This window comes from Rosa chinensis, chromosome 4 (genome assembly GCF_002994745.2).
Source record: "Rosa chinensis cultivar Old Blush chromosome 4, RchiOBHm-V2, whole genome shotgun sequence".
In the NCBI taxonomy this organism is placed as follows: Eukaryota; Viridiplantae; Streptophyta; class Magnoliopsida; order Rosales; family Rosaceae; genus Rosa; species Rosa chinensis.
The window spans coordinates 33,217,066-33,242,120 of record NC_037091.1 but is presented as its reverse complement, the minus strand read 5'-3'; the positions used below and the strand labels follow the sequence as shown (position 1 = coordinate 33,242,120).

At 37.6% G+C, this 25,055-nt stretch overlaps 3 protein-coding genes and 2 long non-coding RNA genes across 7 annotated transcripts; 2 read left to right on the top strand and 3 right to left on the bottom strand.

Moving 5' to 3' along the window:
• Nucleotides 1-3,315: 3,315 nt before the first annotated feature.
• Nucleotides 3,316-4,230, top strand: LOC112199143 (zinc finger protein JAGGED-like). Its single transcript, XM_024340194.1, has one exon. The coding sequence runs from the start codon at nucleotides 3,316-3,318 to the stop codon at nucleotides 4,228-4,230; it is 915 nt and encodes a 304-aa protein (XP_024195962.1).
• Nucleotides 4,231-14,648: 10,418 nt separating this feature from the next.
• On the bottom strand, nucleotides 14,649-16,772 carry LOC121052430. Its single transcript, XR_005809055.1, has 5 exons — nucleotides 16,687-16,772; nucleotides 16,430-16,516; nucleotides 16,220-16,334; nucleotides 15,526-15,633; nucleotides 14,649-14,733 (listed from the first exon to the last, which is right to left on the bottom strand). It is a non-coding gene; the product is annotated as an uncharacterized LOC121052430 (long non-coding RNA).
• A 9-nt stretch (nucleotides 16,773-16,781) lies between these two features.
• LOC121052431 lies at nucleotides 16,782-18,719 on the bottom strand. Of its 2 annotated transcripts, XR_005809057.1 has the most exons (4): nucleotides 18,575-18,719; nucleotides 18,178-18,436; nucleotides 17,278-17,330; nucleotides 16,782-16,805 (listed from the first exon to the last, which is right to left on the bottom strand). It is a non-coding gene; the product is annotated as an uncharacterized LOC121052431 (long non-coding RNA). The 2 variants fall into 2 exon arrangements; XR_005809056.1 differs by lacking the exon at nucleotides 16,782-16,805 and having other exon boundaries at nucleotides 17,205-17,330.
• Nucleotides 18,720-20,411: 1,692 nt separating this feature from the next.
• On the top strand, nucleotides 20,412-21,851 carry LOC121052511. Of its 2 annotated transcripts, XR_005809274.1 has the most exons (3): nucleotides 20,412-20,620; nucleotides 20,909-21,660; nucleotides 21,760-21,851. XR_005809274.1 is itself a non-coding variant. In XM_040517712.1 (2 exons), the coding sequence occupies exon 2, from the start codon at nucleotides 20,916-20,918 to the stop codon at nucleotides 21,444-21,446; it is 531 nt and encodes a 176-aa protein (XP_040373646.1). In that variant the 5' UTR covers nucleotides 20,412-20,620; nucleotides 20,909-20,915; the 3' UTR covers nucleotides 21,447-21,774. The 2 variants fall into 2 exon arrangements, 1 of the variants encoding a protein (XP_040373646.1); XM_040517712.1 differs by having other exon boundaries at nucleotides 20,909-21,774.
• Nucleotides 21,852-22,677: 826 nt separating this feature from the next.
• Nucleotides 22,678-24,126, bottom strand: LOC112199142. The gene is made up of 2 exons (XM_040518726.1): nucleotides 23,637-24,126; nucleotides 22,678-23,537 (listed from the first exon to the last, which is right to left on the bottom strand). The coding sequence occupies exons 1-2, from the start codon at nucleotides 24,124-24,126 to the stop codon at nucleotides 22,678-22,680; spliced, it is 1,350 nt and encodes a 449-aa protein (XP_040374660.1).
• Between the last annotated feature and the right edge of the window lie 929 nt (nucleotides 24,127-25,055).

The following is a 25,055-nucleotide window of genomic DNA, read 5'->3' as shown; positions in this document are numbered from 1 at the left end:
AAGTTGAAGAACTTACAATAGCTTTTGACTTCCTCCAGATTCTATCAGAAATTTATTTTGAATTAGGTGGTCTGCCATTCTCATTCATGAAACTTAAGACCTTGGATATTTATCTCGATGAAAGATATTTCCCGGCCCGAGGTATAGCATGCCTATTCAAGAGTCCTGTAGTCCACAGACTGAGGATTCATCTTTTTGTGGACTCTTATGAAGAAAATTATGATGAGTGGACCGACTTGGATTACGCCAACTGCACTGAAAAGCAATACTGCGAGACTCGAGGTCAATATTTGAGCCCCTTTCTTAGTCACCTAAAGGTGGTCGACATTAACCTTGGCACCATGATCCCTGAGAATGCAGTAACTTTTGCAAAATTTTTCCTTAAATATGTTGGAGGCTTGCAAAAGGTGAATCTTAGATATTTTCAATGTAATCTACCTCCCAATTTGCTGAAAGATATCATTGCTTTAATGGAGGGTCTCCCCCGGGCATCTGCAGATGTTGAAATCTCAATTTCTTGCTATTGAAGCTATTAGAGATTTTTCTCTAAGGTTATTGAAGCTATTAGAGATTTTTCTCTAAGGTACGTACCATGGTAGACATGCACTTTGATCTCATTAGATGTAAAAATTTAAACTAAACAGCTAGCTAGATGGAAAGTAACTTTTTCTTAATATAGACTAGAAAATGTCAACACACCTGATGGGTGTGAGAGTAGTGGGGAGTTATAATTTTTCATTTTTCTGAGAAGAAACTAGAGAGTTATAAGTAATAGTGGGGAGTTTGAAATAATTATTATTTTTTTATTATGTTTCTTTATTGTTTTATTTTACTTTTTACGTTTTTGTCCATGATCATAAAATGTGATCCATGATATTTTAATATTTGAGGGTTATAAAGGGAAAAAAAATTAATTTTGGCTAATAACACCTCATCTCTTAATAATAGTGTAGATTATACTTCAATTCAGAAAAAAAAAAAAAAAATATATATATATATATATATATATATAGCGAAACTCCGCTTTGAAATTAAAGCGGATTTAGAGTTTATGGTCATTTTTCGGTCTCATATCCACATCTCGCTTAAACCAATAGACGAACTGAATCCGTCCATGCCTGAACCTGCTTACTAGCTTTAAGGCAATTATCAATGCCATAACAATCATCAATTTGGCTGAAAATTTACATAGATGATCTCCACAAAAACTGAATGGTTGAGATGTGGATATGCGACCGAAAAGTGACTCTAAACTCTAAATCTGCACTTTAATTTCAAAACGGAGCTTCGCTCTGAATAAAATCTCTGTGTGTGTGTATCCTAAAAATCGAACATCTCTCGCGTTTGGCTTTATTCCCTTAACTAATTAACGAATTATTGGCCCTTAAGGAAGGCCTACAGTTTCCAATATATATCGCTTATCTTGGTTGAAATTGACAATGTTGAAGCTGCCAAAATGGTGAATTCAAATGACAAGTTATGTTGGCCGGAGAATGATCAAGATGCTAATGACAGCAAGTTATATATATCACCAATATTTGCTTTCAACCTGGGAGTGAAACAAAGTTCTAACACGATCTGAGAATTTAAAACTCACTGAAAATAAAGTGTGTTGACTGATAAGATGAAAAAGCAGGTCAATTGCCTGCAGATCATCCAAGCTTAAGAGTTGTTTATTAAAATAGTCATTTTCGTATCAACTCGCGAATATTAATAAACCGATGTATTATATTTTTTAAAGGAATCGGGTCAACCAATTAAGTTGTATTTATCTCATATAAACGACTCATTTGCACCACCTATCAAAAAGTAATTTATAACGATATTAAAATAAATCAAGTGGTGAAGTTATGTCTGATACTTTCTAGATTTCATGTAATTTTTGTTTGTTAAATGATATAATTGGGTGGAATGTAAAACCTGTTCATATGGCTTGGATGGATCAACAAATTGAATTGGACACAACCTTTATTGGAAAAAAAAACAAAAAAAAAGGCCGGTTCGCACAAGTCACTCACCCTGTTTAATAAACATCTTGAGTATAACCATGCATTTTGGGCACAAACCACTAGTGATTTTGGATACATTTATTTATTTATTTATTTTTGAAAGGGGATACATTTATTTATTGTAACACGTTTAGTTCTTAACATGACTCAAACCCAATACAACATAATCCATTGGCCATCATTCACCGTCCTACTCATGACCTAACAAAATTCTATCTTAAATGAAACAGTAGATATTCATTGTATTGAATCTTCTCAGAGTGTCTTATATAATTGTTAATTCGATCTCAATTTCATTGGTTGTAACATTCCTTCTACAAAATAGATGGTTACTTATCTAACAAAGAAAAAAAAGAGAAGAAAATATCAAATATAAAGAGCTGAACTAGGAAAGAATATAATATGAGAAAACATCGACTGTTTCCCCTTTATTAGCTTTAGTCTTGCACTCCTAGTACACAATGGCATAATTCCAACTCATGATTGTCCTTCTATTTATTAATTCACAACTTCGGTACCATGAACACACATTTCAGAAAGGAAATTATTTCAATGGTTGTAGTAAAAAGACGAAAAAAAAAAAAAGACATTACCTAAAGAACATATATCAAAGTGGCAACAAATTCTACATGTAACATTCAACCCAACTTAGTATCCTTCGATTTAATTAGTCATGCATGGAGGCATTCATCTATGGACTTTCCTTTTACTTTTTACAGGGATTAATTTTGTAATTCAACATTAACTCTAGCAAATCATCAATCAAGTCTTAAAACCTAGCTAGTAATGAAACTTTCTTCTTTTAAATCTTCAAAAGAAAGTAACTGACGTACAACTCATATATATTGATACCATCCAACGGCAAACGTAGCTTTAAAACGAAAATTTTATCGTTAATTTGTCATACATAATTTTGAATTATTTAGAACATAAATTGATTAACTGACCATTAGTAAGAACTAGGAGATTGAAAATTATATTTTTCCTTGCGTGCGTAAATTATTGCCGAATTGGTTCCGTGTTCAAATTGAGATTTAAACTGCTTAAAAAGTCGATGCAGTGATTAATTACCACCACATATTAAGCTTCAGAATGGAAGGTTACATAGAAATTAGCCGAACGTAGTGTACTTGCAAAAACAAAATCAGGAAACTTAGTCACTCCATCAAATCCCAAATTATGATTCAAGATATCTTGCCAAATTTGAACGATAATGCATTAAATTCAACCCCCAATAAAAAGGAGTTAATCTCCCCCGATCTTTTCATCAAACCTCAAATTTTCTAATCTCGATCAGTGAATTAGGATGGAGATACCAGTACTAGAAGTATGCGCTAATTCTTCCGAGGCCTCGAGCATCATCTCAGCCGCCTCGGACAAGAAGAATACTATGAAGATGAAGGAGATCAACATCGCCGGCGAATCCCAACAACAACAAAAGCCAGAGGTGGTGGCGGAGGAGGCAGAAGCCAATGTTGAACTTGCACTTTTCAAGGCTAATCCGCCGGAGGAGGAGGCCTCGGAGGAGTTAAATGGCGTGCGTGGTCAACAGAAGAAAGAAAAAGAAGATACTAGGGTTTTCAAGTGCAACTTCTGCAACAGAAACTTCTCTACTTCCCAAGCCTTGGGAGGCCACCAAAACGCTCACAAACCGGAACGCCAGCTTGCAAAACGGCGTAGCCAAGGATTGGATGTGGGTGGTGGATTTGGATTAGGGCAGTCATACTATCCTTACAATTTCAGTCCATATTCTTCATCTACTCTTTCTCCACACTACTCACTTTATGGATCTAGGTCGACGTCTCTTGGTGTTAGGCTAGATTCCATGATTCATAAGCCTACTTATACCCCGTGGTACGACCGCCTAGGTGGCGGTGCGGGGTGGTCGAGGCCAGCTTCCTCAAGCCTCCTGCAGAACCACCCTATTAATGATCATAGGCTCAGCTTCCAGGGTGCTCAGAATAATATCAACACCAACGAATTAGGGCTTGGTGTACGAACATTTAATGCTTCATCAAGATTGGAGGAGAGTAGTACTAATACTCGTGCTGTTCGCAACTTCGGTGGTACTTGGAATCTTAACGCAATCAACAACAACAACAACAAAAAGCCGCCACTGCCACCATTCAGTGGTAGTACTGATCTTCTGTCTCGAGTAGAGCGGCCCCGAAAGAATGACCAGGATGGTGACGATGACATCGATTTGACGCTCAAGCTTTAATTTAATTCCATTTGTTCTTTATTCTTTTTATGTTATACAGAATACAGGTATTGATCTTGTAATAGTTGTGTTCCTGTGGCTATTGAAATTTAAACAATAAGAGAAAGGTCAATGTGCTTAATTTAGTTTAGTAGTTAGGTTCCAAATTAATTGATTCAGGCCTCATCGCTAATTCCTTTGGAATTTGATTTCAGCTGGCATGATAGAGATGAATAATTAATCACCATACAATGAGATTTCAAATTGATGGAGCGCGCATGAGGTTTTGTGTCAGTTTTGATTGCACATTAATCACCATACCATTAATTTACTGCAAAATAATCACTGTTTCGTTTGAATAAATCTCTCCTAAACTTGGTCGATCATGTTTAATAGCTGTCGAAACTCAAATCTTGATTAATAAAGTTGGTAATCATTATTTTTTTTGTTTTCAAATTTTCTTTTTTGTGATATTAAAAGGAGAATTTATGCTCGAGTAAAATTTCTTTTTGTTTTATGATTTTCTATTGGAAGAAAGTAAGTCAACTTTTATGTTTACTTTTTTTTTTTGAATCAAGCCCACGAGGGGAAATATTATATTCATCACAAGCCAGAATAGACCGTTACATACCCTTCCGCTGTCATTTAAGGGCATAGACAGAAAAGAAGCTAGTGGTACTACCCACAAGTGGTACATACATATAGTCCTACTCATTACACATTCAAATACGTAGAGGTAGCGAAAACCCTTTTTTGGTACTACTTCAGAGGCGCTAGAGATACATAGAGTGCACCATAGTGGTGCTTAGCTTCCTAAATATAAGGAAATTATTGTAAATTAGACTTAACTAAAAAACATAGAAAAGGGCTTTAGGGCAAAAACCCTAGCCTAAATTAGAGAGCCCACTGGGCAACCCAAAGAGAAGATGCCCAAACTCTAGGCCCAGCAGGACATGGTTGACCAAGGCCCAGACCACCCTTCCACCATGCCTGCAACCGCCTGTGCAGCGCCGCCCACAAGTCCTGCCCCGAAAACTCACCTCACCACGAACCACCCCGTCGAACTCCACCAGAAGCCAGCACCACTCCGAGTCCCCAAGCCAATGTCGTGCAGCGCCAAGACCCGAGACCCGCAAGCTACACTGATCCCAGACCCAAGACCCACAAGCCGTACTGTCGCCAGATCGAGCCTCAAGATTGCCTCCGCCACCAACTCGCGTTGTCCCTACACAGAAAACCACCACAAACGCCAGAAAAACCAGCCGACCTGCATCCAAATAGCCTGCCAAACCACAGCTGAACAACTTCCCTCCCTATCTCAACCCAGGGCATTGAAGCACCGATCCGATAGCCAGCCCAGTGATGGCACAACGAAGCCGGCGCTATCTATGGCCGCCTCCGGATAGGGAACTGGTTGGTGGTGTTTTCCTCTCCTACGGCGCAAGGGCTAGAGAGAGGTTTTTGGTTTACTAATGTTTACTAATTCTTTTATGAGGAGAATTATCAACTCATTCATATTTCAGTCAAATGCACGTAACGACCCACTTTTATGGGGCTATCAAAAGAGTCTACCTAAATAACTTTACCTTGTTTTATTCGATGAAGATTAAATCCTAGCTCTGCTAGGGTTTGGGAACGTCACCGTCAGGCTAGAGTCTCGCTTTCTTCTCCTTTGCTGTAGGCCTAAGCCTACTCTTCTTCCCCTTTTCTGCTGCTATTTTTGGGGGCAAGCTAGTGTAATTCTGATGGTGATTATGGTTTGGCCCTAGACAAGGGCAATGTTTTTCCGTCTGCTTGTAGTCGTGATGTACGTGATTGAGTATTCTAGATCCGGCAGGGATCGGGTTCGGTGGTCGGCTCTGGGAGGCTGGCGTGGAATGGATTGAGAGCGGAGTCGAACGGTGGGACTGGTGGCTGAGGGCTGATGGTGGTGTTATGCGGTGGAGACGACTTCTGCATGGATTGGAGGTGGCTAGTATTGTTGACGGGGCTGAGAGGTACCGGTGGTGCCTTTTGATGCAGCTAAAATAGCCTCACAATTTAACTCTGCAAAATGTAGTTGTCAATATAGGATAAGCAGGGATCATTCAGTCTGGGGATTGTAGGGTACACCTACACAAAAAGGTCAATTAATAAATAAAAGAATAAAATGGTGGTTTTGACCTAATCAACTTAAAATAAAAACGAAACAAATAAAACTATATACAATGATCGACTTCGCTAACCTAGACCAATACCACTTGGAAATTACTAAGTGTAAAAATAGAAAATCCATTTTAACATGCTACAAAAATGTGCCTATCTTAAAAGAATAGATAAGAGCCCAAATGAAAGGCCTTAGCAGATCAATCCATTTATCTAATTCGTTCTAATGTATGCTTGGATAAGAAAAGTCCTTACCAAGCCCAATACTACTAATTTTCAAAAACACTTAGCGTAATTCTCTTAACTAGTAGTATTATCTAACTCTCAAATCAACTCACACGTGCAAATTAACCATTACACATAGAATTTAACACGTAATTTCCAAAATCGTTTAACCATTGAACATGGTTTTTACCACTTTTTAGAACTAATTGCTACTTGTTTAACTTAGTGTCTTAACAAATAACAATTACTCTTGGCAAATTAAACAAACACATAAGAACTCTCACCGATATTCTAGCATGCAAACTTATTAACCTAACTCTGAAAATTACCTAAACATGTAAAAGGGCACAAGATTGTAACATGCATCATAAAAGAATTCTCGAAATTAACTCAATAATAAACTGAAAATCACAAAAATATTAATAAAAATATTCTGAAAATTTCATATCTCCAATTACACAAGTCGCAAATCCAAACACACAAAACCGAAACAAAAATTGTAAGTAGAGTCATAGTTACACTTTGAAGCTTTCCTCAGCGACTTAGCAACAAGGTGATGAACTCGTCTCTGCTATTGTGGTGGAGCGTCCTTAACTCAGCGCCTAAGATCTTCGTAGATTGATGGAAGGATGGTGGTCATGGTCTTGTAGGTGATGGAGGTTTGAGGAGTGAATTGGGCAGAGTCTTGGAATAGTTTTTGGTCAGGAAGTGATAGGTAAGGAAGTGATGATAATTCTGGTCTGGACGTTGCCTATTTATAGGGGAGCATTGGTTGGCTTTTGTCGATCATACCCTTCATCATTTGGACGGATGGGATTGCATCATAATTCCTTTAATTTCCCAACTGAAACGTCTCATTTATGGCCTTAATTCCTCTCATAATGGGGTCTTTTAACAAGCTGAAACGTCTTTCTCTTATTTATTTTCCAGTTGAAACATCTTTCTCCTTTATTCCCCAACTGAAAAACGTCTTTCTCCTTTATTTCCCTTCTTCATTGCTTGGTCAAACATTTTAAATGCTTTATTTTCTGATTCCATCATTGTTGTTTCCAAGAGTTCCACTAGGCAAGGTTTCCTACAACAAGAAGGAGAATATCAGAATGTTTTATAGAAAATAGAGGGAATTAAAATGTAAAGACCGCAAGAACGTTGACAGTGAGGAATTCTGATCCAGCTAGGATTTTTCATGAATTTTGCATTTTCTGCCTATTTCACGCCAAACACTCTAGAAGACTCTGAAAACTACTTAATAACTCAAAACACGAAACTAAGGGAGAAACAAGGCTAAAATGAGGCATATAGTCATTAATATCGTCGCACTTTGTACTCCTATCACCTTTGTGGTAGAGGTTGGTGCCGCAACGATGACGAAAATAGACGAGGCTACGCAGAGGTGGCTGGCTGGCCAGTCTAGCCGTCGAAACTGCTACGTGGAAGTGGCGTTGAAGCCATCGTGTGTGTGGCTTTTGGTCGTAGGGTTTCCCCTTGGGCATTGGGTTAGGCTTTGGTCTGGATTAGGGTTAGAATTTTTTCCAATTTTTTGGGCTGGAGCTTATCTCAATTAGGTCTGGGCTCCAATGGTTAGGCTTGGGCTGCACTTCAACACTTTTGCCGACTCCAAGCACTATTAGAGCATCAGCCTTGACGTCCACGTCCACCTTAGAAGTTTTAAATTTGGACTAAATTTAGTTTATCCCCTTGAGGTTTGGATCCAACATCATGTTAGTCCTTGTTGTTTTAATTTAATCAGTAACACTTCTAAACTTTCTAATCTCATCAGCCGTGTGCAATTTTACTCGTTCAGTCCAAAGTGGATGTTAACTCCGACGATGGGGCCCACTTTAGGGCCAAAATGATCATCTTCAGAGCTAAATTATGCTCCACAATCTGATACCACCCACCAACCCAAACCTAAACCCGCATTGCCTATATCAAGATTGAAAAACCAAATTGGTCAGGCTTGGATCATCGCACTCCTCCAAACCACTACCAACCCAAAGTGGCTCTATTGCTTGCCCAAACCTACCGTCTTGGATCAACCCCAATCCGATTCGACTTAAATCGTCCCCCACTCCGATTACTCCTACCAGTCACAGATCAATCCTAGATGCAGCCTTCCCTTTTAATTGAGAGGGAAGAAAAATGTAAACCTCTGACCCTGGCCTTTGAGCCTTGGACAAGCACAAGAATATATGACAGTGCAGATGAGACAGACCACAGCACATGGAGTGCGTTCTCTAGCCCCATTGTCCTTTTCAAAAATATTAGTTGAATTTCATCTTTAATTGTTCACAGTGCGGCGATGTGCCAAAAAGTCATGGTGTTGCTTTTTTGTATTACAACAAAAAGTTTTGTAGTATCATTAATGCTTGCATGACACTGATCCCAAAGGTTGTGTATCATCAACTTGAACTTCATCTTTAGAATGGCCTACCATGTTGTTAGTTATCTCATCTGCACTCAAAGTCTCTATCGAGGTGTCATTTCCAGTTGGGTTAAATAGTGTTTACTTTGATTCAACCTGAACTGCAACACCATTTTCGACATATATGGGTGGTTGATTATGGTTTTAAGTCGCAAGAACCCAGATTGATATGTCTTCATGTTTGACTTGCTCTAGGAACGGAACAAGGTCCTCAAAGGTGGTCCATGGTGCTTCAACAAGGCCCATGTCATGCTGCAGGCTTATGACGGCCTTGGTTAGCTCTAATCTGTGATGATGGAAACCCTATATTTCTAAGTGCGCATAAGCAATATTCCACCAGCCTTGGAAGATAAGAAAATGATTAGGAATGTTGCATCCATCGCTGATATGTATCAAGACATTGATCAAAAATTGCTTGATTCAACTGGTAAGGTACGAGTCCATGTTGGCCACGAAATCTCCAAGCCTTTCGTTCCTAAGAAAACTCTAAAGTTAGCTGCTGGGGTTGTTGAAGAGATCTCTTTCTTTTATGAAAATCTGATCGGAAAATGTAGGAAGTGCAATCTGATTTACCATGTAGAGGGAGTTTGTCAAGCAGTGCATAAATCACTGAACAAAAGTGTGGAAGCGTCTGAGGTGCAGAGGCTACAACTTCCAAAGTCGTTTGTGGGTTTTGTAGAGAACAGGTTTGTGAATGGGACTTCTAAATTTCAAGGCATTTAAACACCAATACTGCCTTCTATAGCATGAAACCTATTTGGCTTTGTTGATGGCAATAAGCCGCAGAAACCGGTTATCATCAGAAGCTCGGAATTGATAGCAGCTCCACCAGTGGTGATGGCTCTCTTGCTCTGATCCCATTTGAAGATGCACCAAAGGATTTGAAGAGAAGCAAGCCTGAATCCTTGTACTGTTCTCCAAAGAAACCAAAGCATCTGCTTAATGTGAATCAAGATGACTTGGCAAAGGAGGTAATGCTTAAGAGTGCCTGAGTTCCCAACTAAATTTACTGCTAAATCTCTTGGTTTAGTTGAGACTCCAAGAGGCATGCTTGTTCCAACGGAAGTTATTATTACGCCTCGTATCTAGATTTACCATTTTACTGGTCATTTGGACGGTAAACGATAACTATTTTTACTTCTTACTTTTGTTTTAGACTTTTTAGGGGTTTCAAAAGTTGACTTTTTGTTTGGCTTAGTTTTTATGGAAACTTCCTTCTAAAAAGTTGTAGAGCAAGTTAAACCAAGTTCGTGGACACGCGAAAATCGGAATTATTATGAGAAAGTTACGATTTGAAAATCTTGAGTTACTATTTAAGGAAACCTGATATAAATAGCAAGTTGGCATTTAGAAACTTGCCATTTTGGAAGTTTCTATTTCCGGATGAAATTTTGATCCCAAACACTCTGTCCTAGACTTGGTTTAAAACCCGACCTGGATTCATGACCCTCTGGGTTTCGCCACCGTCCAGCCATCCCTGGGTGCCGGACCAGTTGCGTTTGGCGCACCTCTCCCCGGCGGAAGCCTCCAGCCACCATGAGCTCTGATTGCAACTGGGGGAGAGAATCAAAGAAAAACTCTAGTTCGGCCACCATGTTCAATCACTGTTTTCTTGCAACTTCTAGCGACACCAACAACCAGGTTTTGAAGCCCTTGATGCACTAATCATTGTAGCATACATCTTTTGCCCCAATTTGATTGGAGAAGAGAGAATCGAAGTGTAGAGAAAAAAAATTTGGGATTTCGGGTATTTGAGGTAATTTCTAATTATACACTCAAAATTGGTCAATGTCGTAGTTAGAGAAGTTGTTGGGATTGTTGTGATGAAAGTTTTGGTGTATGGAGCTTGACCCAATTTGGGGTCGGAGGTGGCGAGGCTCCACTCATCTGCTTCTCATGTTCTATAAATAGGCGGGACATTGAGGAATATCCAGAAAGGCATTTACGCACATCCACTTGTGGTGGCGCTTGTGGGAGCGTCCGACCACTTTAGACAAACTCCACGAGCCACCTCTTGTGGCAGCGTGTGTGGGCGCGTCTGACCACTTTAGACCTTCTGTTTTGGTTCGTTAGGTAGAGCATACGTAGCGTTATAGACATGTTGATATGAATTTTGTATTGATTGATACACATTTTGAAAACGATCGAAATTTCTAATGTTTTAGAAATTCGGGTTTTAATTTGGGAAGATTTGACATTGGATCGACCCCAATTTTTGACAGGTTGTAATAGTTATCGAATTGACGTAGCCTATGACGTTTTAGCTCGTTCCAATATGATTTTGAGCTTTCGACGCATTATTGTTTTTAAGGGTCATATTATTATTATCGTTAATTTAATTTTAATTCTCGAAATCAGTTATTCATCACTATGACAAAAAATGAATCAGATGACACACTTCCAACAATAGCAAGAATTATTCTGTTGTCTAAATTTTCGATTCAGTCAACAGTTATTACATTGCTGTTGTTCAATTGTCATTCAGACAATGGTTATATTTTGATGTTGTCTGAGTGAGTTATTTCAGACAACAGTTATTACATTGACTGTTGTGCAATTACTATTTAGACAATTGTGGTATTTTGATGTTGTCTGACTAATCTAATTCAGACAACAGTTGTTTTTTTGTGCTTTATTATGTTGTGTAACTCTCTTTCAGACAATGGCAACAGACAATAGTTATCTATTTATACTTTACTGTTGTGCAATTTGTATTTAGACAATGGTTGATTTTTGATGTTGTCTGATTGATTTTACTCAGACAACAATTATTTAGTGCTACTTTGTTCTGTTGTGCAAGTCTCCTTTAGACAATGGTTTTTGACAACAGTTATTTGTTGATGTTTTAATCTGTTGTGTGACTCTAGTTTAGACAATGACTATGAATTTATGTTGTCTGAGTTCCACACTTAAGCAAAACTCAATTTTTTTGACTCCCTCTTTCGACTTTGCTCGCCCATTTTTTGGCAAAAATTTAAACTCCTAGCTTTTCACAAAACTCATCGTTTTATTTTGGGAAAGAAAAAATAAATGTTTAGATCGATTCAACCTCTCTCACTTCTCTCGGAGGCCCAACTCCCCAACTCTCTCTCTATCTCTGTCTATCACTTTGACTCTAGCATCTCCAACCTGATCCCTCCCCCCCCCCGGGGACCTCAACTTCTTCTCCAACCAGACCCTCGCCCCCGACCTCAGCTCCTTCTCCGATCTATCCACGAGGTCATTCTCCGACCTGAGCTCGTTCTCCAGGTTCAGCTCTTTCTCTCTCGCTCTTCCCTGAAACCCTAGCGCTCTCCTCCTTCCTCTCCTGCTCTCTTTCCATAGCTACTGTCTCTCCCTCGTTAACGGCCTTCGTCCCCTCACCGGCTCCATTGCCTCTGCCGGTGCTTCTCGTCTAATGGCACCATGTCCTTGCTTCAAGATCCGAACCCCAACTGGCAACCGTCCTCCATGGAGTCTATCCTTCTCGATTGGTGCTACTTCGAGCACCAAACGCAGGCGACGGAGGAACCGAACACAACCGGCATCAGGTACTCTGGGTTTGCAGATTTTTATTTCTTTTTAGAGTCTCTAAAAGATTTTGTTCAAGATCTAAGTATTCATTTGTTTGTGATTGTTAGGGACACTGATATTGTTCTTTGTTTGATTTGAATTGACTGGGTTTACTTAGGTCTCTTTGATTTCGAGAAATGGAGGCCATGATGCCCATTTGCAAGGCTGTTACTCCAAATTATATATATCTCTCTCTCTCGTTCATCAATTTATATCTACTTAGATTCTATTGTTTGTGTTTGAAAGAAAAATGGTCCAAGTAATAGTATTGTCATGAAACCGTAATTATTGTCAATTTTCATTGCTTCTTTTAACAATTGGTGCAAGGTGATGAGTCTTTGTGTGATTTTTTCTTTTGTTTTGGTTGGGAATCGAGGATATTTCTTAGGTACACTCAAGGTTCTAAATCTCTGCGATATTTCCGATATATCCTCTGATATCTCCTTTTTTCGACGGAACGATATATCTAGGGGGGTAAATATCTTATCTGTCACCGTTTCTGCGAAATTTCTCTGACATCGTCCAATATCCCCGATATATTAGATATTTGCGATATATCCCGATAAAGTGAGGAAATATCTGTAAAATTTGAGGTAAAAAAAAAAAAAAAACTCAGTAATTCTCTAAATGAAAATCTGTGTGAAGAGAGATTTCCTAAAGGCAAATTTGAGTGAGGAGAAATCCCCTCAAGGTGAATCTAGGTGAGTAAAAAATCCCCTCAAGGTGAATCTAGGTGAGGAAAAAAATTCCCTCAAGGCGAATCTAGGTGAGGAGAATTGGATAAATACCCTCAAGGCGATTTTGGGTGAGAAGTAATTCTCTAAAAGTCTAAATGCAAATCTGTGTGAGGAGAGATTTGGTACTGTGTAGTCTGTGACTATTTCTGTAACTTTGTATATAGTTTGTAACTCTGTAGTTGAATAATAGAAAGAAGACAAAGCCATAAAGGTTCAATTATTCAAATGAGGCCAAATGACATTGCAGAAGGAAGTCAAGGAACCATATATGGATGACATGATGAGAAGAGAGTGCAGAGTACGGAGTATTAAATTTTGGCTATGCATCTTGAAAAAGTGAGGAATAATGAAGCTACTGTCACTAGGCCAAAAAAGTGAACAGACAACGGACCAAATTCGTTGTGTGATTTGGACGATTTCCGTTGTGTATCGGAGCGTTGTGTGATTAAAAATCACACAACGGTGGAAACCCGTTGTGTGAATAACAAACAGTCAACACTTATTTGGTTAAAACCGTTGTGCCTTCTCTCGGCAGATGGCAGCCACAGTTGCCGCGCAGTCATGCTTCACATGTCATTGGCATCATTCACACAACGAAAGTTGTTTCCGAGCCGTTGTATGAAAGGAAATCAGACAACTGCATTTTATTTTATCTGTTGTATGAATTATCCTCACACTTCACTTTTGGAAATTTTATTGTTGTGTGTTAGTTTTAGATAACGCATTCTAGTTATTACAGTTGTGTGATTGTAAATAAGACAACGTAAGTTTGTTAGAACCGTTGCATGGTTATATAAGGATTCATTGTGTGAACATCCAAATTGTTACTTCAGACAATGTTATTAACATTAGAAATTCTGTTGTATGATCGTCTTTTCTGGATTTTGTGCATTGATAATAATGCTCCATTTTATCCTAATGAATAGTGATTAATTGTAAATAAAAGACACTGGAATCTATGAATAAAGAGTAATCCAACTCATACTATTTGATAAAAAGCATTCAAACGTTAAAAGGGAGGATTTCCCAATCATTCAAGCCAACATTAAAAGAAGAAAAGCATTCAAATGCATGCCCATCTTCCTGGGACATCAAAAGCTGATACAAATACAAACTATTTGTTACAAAACATGCCACACAGTGCATGAATATTGGACCAGCAGAGAAGCACAAAAATGATGCTTTCCTTCAGCAACAACCTAATATGTATGATCAATACAAGCGACTTACGATTCCACAATCTTCATCCAATCTCTTAGCTCAACTAAACAAGCAGGTGACCTGCATATTCCACAGACACTTCACACACCAAAAAGAAGGAATCACATTGTTCATCCATAATTGAATGACAAGAAAACAAAGCAAAAGTATTCATTGAAGTCGTCATAATTCCGCCACGCTGAAATGCGCAGCTTTCCCATTATTGTTTCTAGCAGCTTCCTACATGCAAGGTTAAAGCAAAGCAGAAGTTATTCTCAAGATCAAATGGAGTACACATCAGGTAGACTATGTGACAAGATAGCTTTATCAAAAATGAAAGAAGCATCAGAAAGAAGTCACCATATTAGTAATGCCCACAAAGCAACCACTGTTACTCCCTTTCCCACATTGGAGTATATATCAGCCAGACTATGTGACTACTTAACAATAATAAGTGATACCATAATGCCGAAAATACCACCCATGCGTTCAACATTTCAAATCTATAAGTACCGCACAAATAGACACTCCTAATATTTCCAGCAATGTTCAACAGCAAAAGACCACAGAAGTTGAGATATTGAATTGTTACCTCAATGACTTGAAGAGCAACCTAAAAAAGTAAGACTTACTTTCTTGTTTCTTCTTTTTCTTTTATTTATTTTGGGTGAAAATGAAAATCATGCTGATTTGATCAAGAAGCCATAAATTCATATAGATCCAGACCAGTCAACTTAAGATAACCAAGGTGTCGTAGAATCTTATGTAATGACACCACTATGATCTCCAGAATCGTACCCATAAAAAAATTATAAATAAATAAAGCAAGATCTAGTAAGCTTTTATCACACCTTTTCAGAGAAGTGTGATCTTGTTCAAGATATAAAAAAACAAGTAAAAGACCAAATAATACCACTGAGAAGGCATCCAAGAAAGTTGGCACACTTGAACATTTAATTTATACTTGGACAGAAAATACAACTAGATGCATAAAATGTGCAATCACTAAAAATCAAATGGAGATGCACAGACCGCTGCCAATGTTTCATGCATAGGATAAACAATCTGCTTGAGGAAGGACACATAATCATTTTCTATTGTGCAGCCAGCAGCAGGAATAGCATCTAACTCCTTCGCCATCTGCAGAACCATAAGTGATGATGTTAAATCTCATGAGTAATGATATGAAAAGTTTGAATAAATGTACTGCTAATATCTCTCAGAAAAGTCTCCGCACAATCAAAAAATACAAACAATTGACAGTAAAGAAGCAACGGTATCATCATGCATATCCAGCAATTTCCCACTTGCCGTAAAAAATCTAAACAAATCATGTAGATATCATCCTCAACCGCGAAATGTTGTTAAATATTGACAAAATAGAGTTTTCTAAGAGTACCATCTTCAGTACAAAGATCATTCCACTATAACTTGCAAAATTACTTTGGATATAAACCAAAAATCCTATATTTAAATTTCTTCAATGTTGCAGACAAATGATTTTGTGATGAAGTTGGATTTATGATCCCAGACATTTGTTAGTATAGTAGAACAATCAAAAATTACAAGGAGCTCGTTTGCAATTAGCTCAGTTCAGTCTCCATAACAGAAAATGTTAATGAGGCTATTTAGCAGACAAATAAATAACCAGATATTTAAAGCTACTATGAAAAAACTGAACAGATCAAACTGCAAGCAAAGTTAACTAGAAATGTTGGAGCCTTACATGGTCAAACATGTAGCAAATGCATTCAGGAAGAAAGTGGACATTTGCAGCCTCACCCCATATCAGAAAGTACAATGACACCAGAAAAAGTTTATGTCCCGATTAATTGCTTGTGCTGTGGAAATACATATTAATTAGCAGGGTGCAAAGGCATTTAGGCATCAATAAATTTAGGAAATCGTTAGGTTACTGAAATGACATATTCCATACAAGCCAGATCCGCAGGTATATGCACCATTTGATCTAATTATCCAGGACTTTCAGAAATACCTCATTGATTGCCTTCTCGTCTATTTTCTGGGAATGCAAAAATATATAACATATCAGGAGCTTCATAGCTAAATTTCCTTGTCTATGCCAAGAAGGAGTGCATGATGAAACCGTGCAAAGAAAGAATAATGAGCAACATCTTAAAATCACATGCATGATGTTACAAGACAAAAGAGAGAATAACAAGCACAACTCACACAGACAGCCCAATATGCATGGGAATCCAGCCATTGCAGAGCCTAGAGACTGTTGACCCCATCTGGGAGAGGCTATCTCCCCCTTCAAACCCAGGACCTTCAGGTTGCAATGGAGCAACCTACCAAAGTGCCAAGCTTACACTTCACAATGGTCGGCAAAGGATTAAGCATCTACAACACAAATAGTTGAACCACTTGTTCAATGATATTTTCCTTCATATATGCTTTTATTTTGGTAGCTATCAAAAATGCTTGATCTTAAATTTTCAAATTTCTAGAAGCACAACAAGAAATCTAACAGGTTAATTTTTACTCAAAGACAACAAAGCAAGACAACTTGAATTTTATCAACATTAACTTCAATAAAAATAGCAAGGTAACATGCTTCAGAAACTCAACAAGTCAACAATGCTTCATGGTTTGAATGACCTTTTTTTATAAGAAAGGAATACAAAGACCTTGAAAGAGCTACTCTGATCAAGGCAAGTGAGATTAACAAAACCAGTGGCAAAAGAATTGAAAAAAGAAAGCAATGACCATCAAGGAATTAACATATATATGCACACAAACATCACCAAGATGTGATTCCACCTTTGAACATGCAATTGAACCATTGAACTTGATGTTTCTCCTACAAGCTTCAACTGAAAATGCAAGAAGGCAAATACCAGCAGCTCTTTTAAATGGTTAAATGTAAAAGCTAAATCCAGCGACACTATAGATATGCATGTGCTCAAAGAAAATGTTAGCAAACAAATACAAAAGGAATAAATTGAGGCTTTTCTGACCTTAAAGAGATCAAAGAAAGAAAACCTCAAAGCTGCCCTTATGCACCAAATCAAAAACAATACAGGAAAAAAAAAATAGATTACTGATACAACTACTAGTACCACTGTAATTCACTAGTATCCCTAGAAATAATGAAAAAGATTTACCACTGCATGCTCCTTTGCTTGTTGGGTGCAGTAGAGTTTTAATCCTAATCTCAAATAATACCTACTCTGCTTGATAGTGATGAAAAACAAAAACAAAAACTATGAGATTGAAGCACTTGCTTCCCAATCAAATTTCATACAAATTGATTACTTGAAGACAAAAAGAACAGATGAGACCGAATTACTACCTGGAACCAATATTAGTAGACACCAACTTTCACGTATAGCATTCATAAATTTCTCATATATTACCTGCAAAAATTGTAAGAAAACCAAACGGAAAATCCAAAACTGCATTAAACCCAAAATTCCCCAATGAAATCAAGTAATTAAGGAAGTCACTCACCTCAAATCCTAAACGGAATAAAAATAGAATTGAAACAAAGCTCAAGTATTTTTGCCCAGTTCCCAAACTTCTATGAAATTCAGGAATAAGATGGAAAACTAGCACAATTGAACTAACCCAAATCAATAACATGCTATATTAATCAAAGAATAACCAACAAGAACATAATCTAAAGAAACAAACACAATCCGGAAAATAGAAGCCACTCACCAAAAAGAAACTGAACCCAACACCATGTTCTTGCCTTTTAACTTCAAACAAACTCGTCTCTCTCCTTCTCTCTCGTTTATGATCTCCTCTCCCTTAGAAAGCAACCCTCCGGAAGATAAACATCTTCTTCTTCCCTCTTCCTATTTCTTCTTCTTTTCTTCTCTATCTTTCTCAACATCCCTCTATTCTCTTCTTTCTCCTCTCTTTCCCGACCCCTTCTTATTTTTTTATTTTCTTTCTTCTGCTCCACCACCAAAAGCTGCAACAAATACATAAAATTTCAAGCTTGCAGATCAAATCAAGCTATCTTTTTCAGAGAAAAAGTAAATCAAATCGAATTATCAAGCAATCTTTTAACAAAAAGGTAAATCAGATCGAATCTGAGAGAGGGACAGACCGAGATTGAGTGACTGACAGAGTGACGTTGCGAGAACGAGACGAGGTCGTCGTGCCGCTGCCGTCGATCGTCGCAGAGACTGGGTTGAAGGTTTTAAGGAGGTTTGGGTTTTCAGAAATTAGATGAGACAATCAGACTTGAGAGAATGAAGACGAAATCATTGGACTGTACCTCCGTCTTCCACCTAGCCTCCGTCTTCGCCTAGGCAAAGTGAGCTGAACAGTTAATTGAAAAAACCCTAAATTCCCAATCCAACAAAACTCTCTAAGGCCAAAGTGGGAGTGAGAGATGTTAAGGCTCGGGATTTTGCTCGAAGTGAAGAAAGACTCGGGTTTTGCTCTTAGACTTGAAAAACGAAAGTGTGTGTAATGGTGCCCTCGAGTTGTATAAGGCACCACGCATTAATTTTTTTTTTTTTTAATTATTCAGACAACGTATAGAGTTATATATGTTGTCTGAAGTGTAGCAAAGCTGAGGGAATAAAGATGGAAATTTCCCGCCTGTGCAATCAAAATTTCAGTTTTGGCGCTGAGGTTAGACATTTCTCAATCACACAACAAAAATAGTTCATTGTGTTGTAGGAACTTGCAAGCATAACAAACCATTGAAGCCAAATTTACTCGTTTTGGGGAGAGAATGAATGTCATTTTGGAGACTTCTCCAAATTTTGCCACTCACTTGCACAACGGCACATTAAAAACCATTGTATGATGATTTGCAAGTACACTCCTACAACATAAGTAACTAAACTGTTGTACAATTTAGTGGCATCTAGGGTACAATTTGGATCCAAATTTGAGTCCATCTAGGAGGGAAATCCACCGCATTTTTTTTTTGATTCACACAACAGATTATTCTTGTAACCGTTGTGCAATGACCTTCTAAAAAAAATTCAGAATTTTAACCACCTTATACAACGTAAGTTTAGTAAACATGTTGTGTGATTCACTTTCCCACATCACACAACAATTTTTTTTTTTTCGTTGTGTAGAAAGTGTTGTATGTTAAGGTTATTGGCCTAGTGTGTGTAGTCAATGTCTTAAACCTGAAATTTTTTTTTGGAAATTGTCTCTTGTTTTAGTGGATCAACATAATTAAAAATAGAAAGTGATATATGATATGAAGCAAATTACAGACGGTTAAATAGTTAAATGTAATTCATCTTTTTTATTGATTTTATTTTATTAAGTGCAATGTTTATAAAACTATACAAAGGGCCCCAAATTGATCAGGGAAGGAAATTTCCTACCAATTTCCCATAGAAATTATTGGTGGGAAACTTGAATAATAATTTGGTCGTCAAAGTTACTCTTTCTTGGTTGATGATGATGCTTAGTTTGTCCTCTATTGTTAGTTGGCGAGTTCCTCCACCTGAGAGGCATTATTATTACTCACACTGTGAGTGTATAGTCTGTAGTTGAATAGTATAAAGAAGCTAAAAGTTCAAATGCTAAAGTAACTATCAAATGGAATAGGTGAATAACATGCATAAAGAGACTCAGAGCAGGCTACTCAGGCACGGACAGAGAGGGGGCTGCAGCACACCTCAACATCTTGAGAAAAAAATAATGATTATATATATAGACTACGTTATAGTACTTCTAAAAAAAAAATCAAACATATATAATATATATAACAAACTGCAACCGAAAATTCTCTATTTTTCTCCTATTTTCTCCTCTTTTCTGTCGTCCCCTCCGGCCCTCCCCACCTTTTCTTCTCTTTTCTGTCATCTCCTCTTTGTCTTTTCTTTCCTTTTCTCCTCATCTTTTCTCCTCTTGTCTTTCTTCTCTTTTCTGTCGGCCCTCCTCATCTTTTCTTCCCTTTTCTCCTCACCTTTTCTTCTCTTTTATGTCATCCCCTCCTCATCTTTTCTGAATTTCTCCCCTTCCCTCATAATCTCTGCCCAATAACCCAGTTGTCTTGTTTCTCAGACTCAATACTCTCACCTCTTTTTGCACATCAGCGTGAGTCTTTCACCTCTCTCTACCAAGTCACTCTCTCCTCTTCTCAGCAATCTGCTCTCATTCTCTCAACTTTATTGAGGTATCACAGTTCAACTTCTTTTCTATAATGAATTTTTTTTTTATGAAATTAGAATGTAATTTAGATTAAAACTTCGGTATTTTTCTAGATTTCTTGATGTAAGTAATCAAATCTATTGATTCCTAAAAAAAGTACATTCATATTTTCTGAAAAATGATGTTGTTAATTGTTATGGGTGATATTCCAAGTTCGGTTGAGCAAGAACCTTCTAGTTATGTAAGAGTAGAGTTTCGTGAAATTGATGTTACAATAAATATTTACTTGTTTTAGTACATTTTTATATGCTAGATTAAAAATGGCAAGCAGCGGTAGAGGTGGAAATGATCCAGCATGGAAGTACGCAACTCCCGTCGAAGGAAATCGAAATGGTACAACATGTATATTTTGTTTTGCCACTTTTAAAAGTGGAGGAATTACAAGATTGAAGAGTCATTTATCAGGTTATGATCCTCATAAGAGTGTAAAGAAATGTGATAAGGTGCCACCGGAGATAAAAACAGAGGTGATAGCATGGATAAAGAGAAAAGATTCTATTAAGCAAGAAAAGGCAGCTGTTCAAGATGATATTAGAGAAGAACTCCGTAATGATTATCTTGGCAATCAAACAAGTCTGTACAATGACGATGATGACAATGATGATGATGATGATGGATTTCAGTATCCACCAGACACGCACCCTGCAGAACGACAAGATTATCGTGCTGCAGTAAGACGATCAATCGTAGATCGTGATAAGAACTCTCAGTTTAGTAGAAGTGCAAGATTTCAATTTCTAAAACAATCGAGAGGCGGTAGTAGCAGTCAACAACCGCAACAAGTTGATTGATCAAAAACCTATCGGTACACATTTCCTGAGCCTCCAGTAGCAATGCCATCAAAAGATAGTCGATCAGAACAAAGCACAATTAAATCATTACTAAAAGGTGGTAGAGAACTATTGGCAACAATGGTGTCCAAATACCACATATATGATGCTGTCCCTTTTAACAAAGCTGATTCTCCACATTTCCAAAACATGTTGACTACAGCTGGAAATCTAGGTAAATTATATTGTGTTTACATATTTCTTCATGGACAATTATGTTAAGTAGAATTTATATAATGAACATTCCTATAAAATAAATCATTTTCTTGTTTAGGTCCTGGTGTAAAGCTTCCTACCTCCTATGAAATTCAGACTCGTTACTTAGAGAATGAGTACACAGAAATGAAAAGGTATGTGGATACTCGCAGAGAAACCTGGAAAATATATGGATGCACTATCATGTGTGATGGATGGACTGGCCCAACCAAAATGTCTATTCTAAATTTCATGGTGTATTCAAAAGATTCAACTGTGTTTTTGAAGTCTGTAGATGCTTCACATATGAAAAAAAATGCTCAGTACATAGAACTATTGTTAGATGAGATTATCCAAGATGTTGGACCAGAAAATGTTTTCCAGATTGTCACTGACAATGCATCAGCATTTAAAAAGGCCGGAAGGGAACTACAGAAAAAATATCCGTTGTTCTGGATCCCGTGTGCTGCCCATTGCATCGATTTGATATTTGAAGATATCGGGAAGCAAGAGACTGTTTCCACTGTCGTCAAATGGGCTCAAAGTGTAACTAACTACATCTACAATCATGGTTGGGTACTGGCTGAAATGAGGAGCATCACAAAGGGAGATTTGATTCGACCGGGTAAAACTCGATTTGCGACAAATCACATTGCCATCAACAGTATTTTGAAGAAGAAATCTGATTTGAGAAAATTGTTTACAAGTAGCGCATGGAATGAGAATGCAGCGAGCAGGACCAGAGATGGCAAAAGGATAGAAAAAAGAGTCTTCGATGGGACATTTTGGGATGGCATGGAAGCAGTCCATAAAATTTATAAGCCATTGTATGAGATTCTTCGAATTGTTGACACAGAAATTCAGCCAACCATGCGCATATTATATGTTGTGTTTGAAACTGACATCGAGGACTTGAGTTAATTTAAGGTTCTTGCACTTCAAATACGGTTCACTACCTTGAGCTTAACAGTTGCAACTTTCACATTTCCCTAAGATATCAGATGCTGCTATGGTTAGTTTCGACTTCTGAAATGAATGTACGAGAAACAACATATAATATGGGCATGGTTGGCTGAATTTCTGTGTCAACAATTCGAAGAATCTCATACAATGGCTTATAAATTTTATGGACTGCTTCCATGCCATCCCAAAATGTCCCATCGAGGACTCTTTTTTCTATCCTTTTGCCATCTCTGGTCCTGCTCGCTGCATTCTCATTCCATGCGCTACTTGTAAACAATTTTCTCAAATCAGATTTCTTCTTCAAAATACTGTCGATGGCAATGTGATTTGTTGCAAATCGAGTTTTACCTGGTTGAATCAAATCTCCCTTCATGATGCTCCTCATTTCAGCCAGTACCCAACCATGATTGTAGATGTAGTTAGTTACACTTTGAGCCCATTTGACGACAGTGGAAATAGTCTCTTGCTTCTCGATATCTTCAAATATCAAATCGATGCAGTGGGCAGCACACGAGATCCAGAACAGCGGATATTTTTTATGTAGTTCCCTTCTGGCCTTTTTAAATGCTGATGCATTGTCAGTGACAATCTGGAAAACATTTTCTGGTCCAACATCTTGGATAATCTCATTTAACAACAGTTCTATGTACTGAGCATTTCTTTTCATATGTGAAGCATCTACAGACTTCAAAAACACAGTTGAACCTTTTGAATACACCATGAAATTTAGAATAGACATTTTGGTTGGGCTAGTCCATCCATCACACATGATAGTGCATCCATATATTTTCCAGGTTTCTCTGTGAGTATCCACATACCTTTTCATTTCTGTGTACTCATTCTCTAAGTAACGAGTCTGAATTTCATAGGAGGTAGGAAGCTTTACACCAGGACCTAAACAAGAAAATGATTTATTTTATAGGAATGTTCATTATATAAATTCTACTTAACATAATTGTCCATGAAGAAATATGTAAACACAATATAATTTACCTAGATTTCCAGTTGCAGTCAACATGTTTTGGAAATGTGGAGAATCAGCTTTGTTAAAAGGGACAACATCATACCACCTTTTAGCACGATAATCTTGTCGTTCTGCAGGGTGCGTGTCTGGTGGATACTGAAATCCATCATCATCATCATCATTGTCGTCATCGTCATTGTACAGACTTGTTTGATTGCCAAGATATTCATTGCGGAGTTCTTCTCTAATATCATCTTGAACAGCTGCCTTTTCTTGCTTAATAGAATCTTTTCTCTTTATCCATGCTATCACCTCTATTTTGATCTCTGGTGGCACCTTATCACATTTCTTTACACTCTTGTGAGGATCATAACCTGATAAATGACTCTTCAATCTTGTAATTCCTCCACTTTTAAAAGTGGCAAAACAAAATATACATGTTGTAGCATTTTGATTTCCTTCGACGGGAGTTGCGTACTTCCATGCTGGATCATTTCCACCTCTACCGCTGCTTGCCATTTTTAATCTAGCATATAAAAATGTACTAAAACAAGTAAATATTTATTGTAACATCAATTTCACGAAACTCTACTCTTACATAACTAGAAGGTTCTTGCTCAACCAAACTTGGAATATCACCCATAACAATTAACAACATCATTTTTCAGAAAATATGAATGTACTTTCTTTTAGGAATCAATAGATTTGATTACTTACATCAAGAAATCTAGAAAAATACCAAAGTTTTAATCTAAATTACATTCTAATTTCATCAAAAAAATTCATTATAGAAAAGAAGTTGAAGTGTGATACCTCAATAAAGTTGAGAGAATGAGAGCAGATTGCTGAGAAGAGGAGAGAGTGACTTGGTAGAGAGAAGTGAAAGACTCACGCTGATGTGCAAAGAGAGGTGAGAGTATTGAGTCTGAGCAACAAGAGAACTGGGTTATTGGGCAGAGATGAGGAGGGAAGGGGAGAAATTCAGAAAAGTTGAGGAGGGGATAGTAGAAAAGAATACTTCAATTTAGGGTTAATTTGATGATTCTATTCATCCCACAATGAGGGTATATATACAAGTACAAAGGAGTAGTCTAACTCTAATAGAAAACAATCTTTCCATAATTACGGAATATCCTCATTAAATAAAATCCTAATTACATACAGATTTACAGCGATTCTACACTCCCCCTCAAGTTGGTGCATAGATATCTATGATGCCCAACTTGTCAACTGAGCTGTCAAATACCTTCCTGGACACTCCTTTAGTAAGAACATCAGCTAATTGCTCCTCTGAGTTTACAAATGGAAAGTGAATAATCTTTCTGTCAAGATTTTCTTTAATAAAATGACGGTCAACCTCCACATGCTTTGTTCTATCATGCTGGACTGGATTATGTACAATCTCAATGGCAGCTGTATTATCACAATGCAAATCCATAGGCTTTTTA

Coding starts and splice junctions, on each gene's coding strand:
- LOC112199143 (XM_024340194.1), top strand. CDS start 3,316: ATGGAGATACCAGTACTAGAAGTATGCGCTAATTCTTCCGAGGCCTCG.
- LOC121052511 (XM_040517712.1), top strand. CDS start 20,916: ATGGCAAGCAGCGGTAGAGGTGGAAATGATCCAGCATGGAAGTACGCA.
- LOC112199142 (XM_040518726.1), bottom strand. CDS start 24,126: ATGGCAAGCAGCGGTAGAGGTGGAAATGATCCAGCATGGAAGTACGCA. Junction 23,538..23,636: donor GACTGCAACTGGAAATCTAG/GTAAATTATATT, acceptor TTTCTTGTTTAG/GTCCTGGTGTAAAGCTTCCT.